Genomic DNA, 6,615 nt, shown 5'->3' with positions numbered 1-6,615 from the left:
GCTTGTTGTTTGTCATTTCTCCGATCACAAATGCAGACATGGTTTTACGTTTATGCGGCAAAAGACAGTATAAGTCATTATAATCCATAATTATGTCCACACTGGATGGAACAAATGCCTCGTTTATAATGGGTTTTAATGTTTTTGTCTTGTTGCGCCGGGACACGGCAACACAGTATGGTAGGGGTGTACACATTTCCATCACACGCTTGAGGTATTTGGCCAATCACAACAAACTGGATAGCTGGCCAATCAGAGCGCACCTCGCTTTTTCAGACCGATGAGCTTTGTAAAAATCGACTCGTTTCAGAAAGGCAGGGCATAGAGGAGAAACAATAATGTACATTATATGGAAAATAATGTGTTTTTTGAACCTTAAACCGCATAAACACATTTCATTACACCAAATACACAAAATAATGTTCTTTTTAGCAACATCATATGACCCCTTTAAGCTTGGTCTGGATCTCTAACTCTGATATGTATATGCATGTGTAATACCATACCATATTACATGTTACTCAAACGGACTTAAAAGATACAGTGTTACTACCACAATTCACTTTTTTTTTTTAGCCTTTAAGCACAAGACTTGATAAACTGCTTTCGGATCTGTTTAAGGCACTCCGCCTCATTAGCTAAGAAGAGACAGAGTGAATCTCCTCTGCCTCCCTGACCTCTGAGAGTCGACATTGATCATCAGCACCACGGTGGCCAATTCAGACAGTCTATCAAAACAAAGAGCTCAGCAGAGCAGTGCAGAAGACATAGATCACACCGTCTGTGTTTCAGCACTGCTCTGCAGCTGGGAGATATGAGCACATCAGTCACAATACTCAAAGCTTTGAGCGTTTCATCAAATAGTAGACAGAGGGACCCAGAATATTTAATGGTATCCTGCTGTGTTCAATACAGTTCACTTTTTGCCCACCTTTAAATATTTAGGTAATATTCTAGATGACAGTTTGCCTTTTAAACACTATATTAATAATTTAGTTAAAAAAATTAGTGAGGTTTCTATTTTAAAAATAGGTCCCAGCAACAAGGAATTTTGTGGTAGTTTACTCTACTGCTTCTTCATTACTGATGCTTGACACAGGTTATTAGCTGTATTATGATTTATTTCTGGATGTAGACTGCAGGTTTAACTCATCTTAATAACAGTATGCGGAAGTGGATTGACCATTTTGGCTGTTTAATTGCTACATATTTATTTATGAAGCACTAATTGCAGTTCATATCTTACAATATATGCAAATTTTCAGTGCAGTTTAAATTGCAATTTACAATAACATTATGAGCTTTCAATGCATACATGGGCCTGCTGAGTTTGGAAGGAAATTACCCTTTCTTTTTTAAGCAGATTTTTAAAAACATTTAATAGTTAGATGACATATAGGCTATTCATTTGAATGTCATTTAAATGTTAATCAAGTTTTTTTGTTTTGCAGTTTTTTTGGTGTGTTTTGTTAATAGTTCTTATGTTTTATAGTGCTATTTTGTCCTATAGACCCATTTTTTTGTGTGAAAATGCATGAAATGTATGCTAATGTATAGGCAATGTGTAAAACGTTTTCCATGATAGCAGTGCTGAACAGAACATTGAATCTAGATTTTCATTTGGTTACTGTATATGTAGCCTAGGCTATAAACCAATTCACTTTAAATTTCAGCACTTTTAAATACATTTTTCAAACAGATTTTGCAAGTAATTTTATTATTAATAATAATAATAGGCTGTAAAAACTACACAAACAAACAAACAAACAAACACCAGAGACCAAATGAAGCGCCATCTGCTATTTATCGATTACGTCACACATATGAAGTTGAACCGCCAAGTGAGAACGAATCAGTAAAAATGAATCAGTAGAATGAATCGGACTCTTCATCGGATAACCGTTTCACTAGAATGAAAGAGAGAGAAACGTTTGGAATCAGCCAATTTCTCTTGAAATAAGCTGACTTTTCGACTCTATATGGGAGAAAGGAGCGTTTGGGTGAGCGCGTTTGATAATTCCACTAATGAGCCATTAAAACAGTTTGGTCGCGACTCGCGGTACACTCGTTTGTTGGAGTTAGGGGTTTTACTAGCTAACACCTGTCACAAGTGACCCTGTATTGATTACCGCGGACTCAATGTCAACTGTCAAGTTCAGGTACCCCTTACCTCTAGTTCCTTCCGCCCTTGAGCAGCTCCGTCAGGCCAAATAATTCACTAAGCTAGACCTACGTAGTGCCTTTAATTTGATCCGAATCAAGGAGGGAGATGAATGGAAGACGGCATTCTCTACTTCCACAGGCCACTATGAATACTCAGTTATGCCGTTCGGCCTGTCCAACAGTCCCTCAGTGTTCCAATCTTTCATCAATGATGTGTTCCGTGATATGCTAGACCGATGGGTAATTGTATATATTGACGATATTCTGATCTATTCTAACACTCTAACAGAACACCTTCAACACGTGAGATCTGTCCTAAAACACCGCATTCAGTACCAGCTATATGCCAAGGCTGAGAAATGTGAGTTTCATCAGACTTCCACCTCATTCCTCGGCTATATCATCAGTCAGGAGGGCGTGGCCATGGATGAGAGCAAGGTCAGGGTACTGCAGTGGCCTCTACCTCGCACAGTCAAGGAATTACAGCGATTTCTGGGGTTCGCCAACTTCTACAGACGATTCATTAGAAATTTCCTTTAACTGCCATGACATAACTCTCCACCTCCCATCTCTCTTGGAGCCCGGAAGCTCTACTAGCCTTTCAGGAACTCAAGATAAGATTCACATCTGCGCCAATTCTCCATCATCCAGATCCCAGTATCCCCTTCATTGTGGAGGTCGATGCTTCTAGCACGGGTATCAGAGCAGTACTGTCACAACGTCAAGGTAATCCAGCCAAAATGTTCCCATGTGCCTTTTATTCAAGGAAACTATCCTCAGCCGAACGGAATTACGATGTAGGCACTCACGAACTTCTAGCCATGAAGGCAGCTCTGGAGGAATGGCGTCATTGGCTAGAGGGAGCTCAACATCCGTTCACTGTTCTGACCGACCATAACAACTTGGAATATTTACGCTCTGCCAAACGACTGAAACCTAGGCAGGCAAGATGGGCAATGTTCTTTACAAGATTCAATTTCACAGTCACTTACCGACCAGGCACCAAGAATATCAAAGCCGATGCACTATCCAGACAGACGGATCAAACTAATTACCCCGAGATCGAAGAGAACATTATCCCAGAGACTTTGCTCGTTGCACCAGTACAGTGGGACGTCATGACAGAAATTGATCAGATTAACAGGCAGAATCCTCCTCCGCCGAATTGTCCACCTGAACTCACTTACGTTCCTGAATCTCTCCGGGATAAGCTCTTGCATCAGGTGCACACCTCTCTCAGCTCAGGTCACCCTGGTATAAATGCTACTATCCAGCTACTAAAGAACTGATTTTGGTGGCCTGCTATGTCCACAGATACAATCACATTTGTAAATGCCTGTGCCGCTTGCAATACATCCAAGTCTCCACGACAACTACCCACAGGTCTACTTCAGCCACTACCCATTCCTCAACGCCCCTGGTCCCATATCACCATCGACTTTGTCAAAGATCTCCCCATTTCTCAAGGTAACACCACTGTATTAACTGTAATTGATCGATTCTCCAAAGCATGTCGCTTAATTCCCCTGCCAAAGCTTCCCACGGCATTTGAGACAGCCGAGATCCTGTGCAATTATGTCTTTCGCTTCTATGGTCTTCCAGAGGACATTGTATCAGACCGTGGTCCTCAATTCACATCCAGAGACTGGTCTTCATTCTTCAAACAACTTAATGTGAATATCAGTCTTACATCTGGTTACCACCCCCAATCCAATGGACAGACTGAACGCCTAAACCAAGAACTTACTCGTTTCCTGAGAACCTACTGTCAACAGAACCAGGTAGATTGGAACAAATACCTCATGTGGGCTGAGTACGCACAAAACTCCCTTCAGAAACCAGCAACCGGCTTAACTCCCTTCAAGTGCATTCTAGGCTATAAACCACCTCTGTTTCCTTGGTAAGGAGAACCATCCAATCTTCCCTCTGTCACTGAATGGCTTCAACGAAGTGAAGAAACTTGGAACCGGGCACACACCCATCTTCAACGTGCGGTAAGAAGACAGGAGGAACAAGCCAATCATCATCAATACGCCCCTGGATGTGGGTCTGGTTGTCTGCCAGAGATCTATGTCTCAGACTTTCATGTAGAAAATTCAGTCCTAGGTATGTGGGTCCTTTCCAGATTCTAAGACAAATTACACCAGTTTCATTTAGTTTAGACTTGCCCGCTAATTACCATATTTCTCCCACATTTCATGTATCTCTGCTGAAACCTGCTGATGGTCTGAGAGGAGAGCCGGAGGAGGGAGCCGAGGTCCATAACCCCCCACCCATCCTGGTTGACAGCGAGGAGGCATACCAAGTTCGAGAGCTGCTCTATTCCAGGCGCCGGGGTAGAGTACTCCAGTATTTGGTTGACTGGGAGGGGTACAGACCGGAGGAGCGATCCTGGGTCACATCAGAGGACATCCTCAACCCCTCTCTCATAGAAGAGTTTCATATAGTCATCACACTCACTACATATAAGCACACCACACACATCCTTGCGAAGTCTTGATTTGCCTAGGTGATCATCTCTGAGCGTTTCTTCGTTGTGGATTGGTAATTCTGTTGTGACCTGGACTGTTTCTCGTTTCTGGATTCTCTGCCGCCTGCCCTGACCCGTATCTGTTTATTGAACTGTAATTCTCTGCCGCCTGCCTTGACCTGTATCTGTTTATTGGACTGTGATTCTATGCCGCCTGCCCCGATCTTAGCCTGTACTGTTTACGCCCTCATCTCGCCTTCACGGCTGTTTGTCTTTATTGTTCTGTTGTCAAATAAACTGCAAATGGATCCTCACTCTTCAGACTCATCGTTACAACACCAATTTGAAAACATCTGAACTAAGTCATGTAGTAAAGTTAAGTATGGATGCTAAAGGCTACACAGCTCAGTTAGTGATAATGGGATTGAAACTAGTTAACTAGATTAGCGAATTAAATATAGTTAAAAAGGTCCAGTGCAGTCCTTTGTGCGGTGAAGCCAACGAATTCCCCCACTCTATACACATCTGTTGGGTGAGGGCAAGGGATAAACGTTTTTTTTTCACTGCACATATAGAGAACACATACAGTATATAGGACACTAAAATAAATACAAAAATATGCACACACACACATCTCCTGGAAGATCATACAAAAAAAAAACAAGCAACATTCTATGATGATATTTTCCTTTTCCAACTGTATGTGTGAGGTATATGGAACAGAATTTACTCCCAAGGTCACGGCACAGTTGTGTGTGTGTGTGTGTGTGTCCCACCTGTATGTGTGCCTGTCACTCACAGCTAAAAATGACTCCTCAACTGTCACTCACAGAGTGTGGTCCAGTGGTTCATCTCATAAGTTCACGTGTCACAGTATCTTCCTGTCCTCTTGAGGAGAATATTTATTGATTCTGTCTGTTCTGGAGGATAAATTACAGCATGAGTTCAGATGATGTCTAAACCCTTTCTGTAGATATTAATCTAACTCAGATGGTATAAATAAGACACCCCACGTGGAGTTAGATGCCATAGTTAATATATGAATTAAAAGTAAAATTATTTTATTTTATCCAGACTGTTTGTAACAGATTTTACAGAATAACAGGTTGATTTTTTTTCCACCAGTCAACATGCAGGATTGATGGAGAAATATCAAAATGAAATACCTGAACTGAAGATCTGCTGAGAAAATGGGACAAACTTTCTAAAACCAGGTAAGTGGAGCAAATCGCTCTTTGGTGCGGACCAAACAACCGTACCGAGACCCAGCTGAAGAGGTGGTCTCGGTCCGCTTCCAACCTAACTCTGGTACTGGTCGTTTACGGTGTGAATATGACCCGACCTCGATCCGACCCAATTGCAGAAATCACGCTCAGAAACAGACAGTTCGCGCATATAGTGCTGTTGTTTGCGTTTCAGTGGCTTAAATCACTTGTTTTTAAACCACAATGCTTAAAAACACATGCAAATGATGAGTTTTCATGACCATGGCGCACAGCAACGTGACGTGAGCACGCTAAATAGGCTAAAGCTTGCTGCAAAAATTACCATGACTATGTTGGGTAAAAATAGTAAGGAGATATTTGAATTATTTATTAATAAACTAGTGTTTTATGAGTCAGTGTCGCTATGAAGTTGATGATCCTGACTCGCCATCTCATCATTGGACGCGCCTTTAGAAAGAAATGCATCTTTACGGATTACATAATAATAAGAGTTTTTGTTTTGGATTTGAATTATTTCGTTTTGTAGTCATTTAAAGCTTTCTATAGATATATTCATCAAGTCTGTAAGGAAAATATTCGCTGAGTTTCGGTGCATTTTTGTGATGCATTTCGGTGCATCCGAACGATGTATTATTCTTACCTTTATGAGCAAAAATGACAGCGTATTTTATTTGTTTCCACTGATGTCCTGAAGCGCGCTTCAGCTTCCACTCTCCGCACAAATGATTGGATATGCACCTAATAGCGCACATTTAT

At 41.4% G+C, this 6,615-nt stretch overlaps 1 protein-coding gene across 1 annotated transcript in view; it reads left to right on the top strand.

The window, feature by feature from the left end:
* The first annotated feature begins 2,322 nt into the window (after positions 1-2,322).
* Positions 2,323-6,615, top strand: part of col8a1a (collagen, type VIII, alpha 1a) — a 27,225-nt gene continuing 22,932 nt past the window's right edge. Inside the window, exons 1-6 of the mRNA XM_016454158.1 lie at positions 2,323-2,403; positions 2,497-2,607; positions 3,547-3,630; positions 3,699-3,944; positions 4,069-4,157; positions 4,396-4,504. Coding sequence (XP_016309644.1) covers positions 2,323-2,403; positions 2,497-2,607; positions 3,547-3,630; positions 3,699-3,944; positions 4,069-4,157; positions 4,396-4,504 — 720 coding nt within the window. The remainder of the gene's footprint in view (positions 2,404-2,496; positions 2,608-3,546; positions 3,631-3,698; positions 3,945-4,068; positions 4,158-4,395; positions 4,505-6,615) is intronic.

This window comes from Sinocyclocheilus anshuiensis, unplaced genomic scaffold (assembly GCF_001515605.1).
Source record: "Sinocyclocheilus anshuiensis isolate Anshui unplaced genomic scaffold, SAMN03320099.WGS_v1.1 scaffold976, whole genome shotgun sequence".
Taxonomy (NCBI): domain Eukaryota; kingdom Metazoa; phylum Chordata; class Actinopteri; order Cypriniformes; family Cyprinidae; genus Sinocyclocheilus; species Sinocyclocheilus anshuiensis.
Note: the sequence above shows the minus strand (reverse complement) of the source record. Positions and strands in the feature narration are given on the sequence as shown.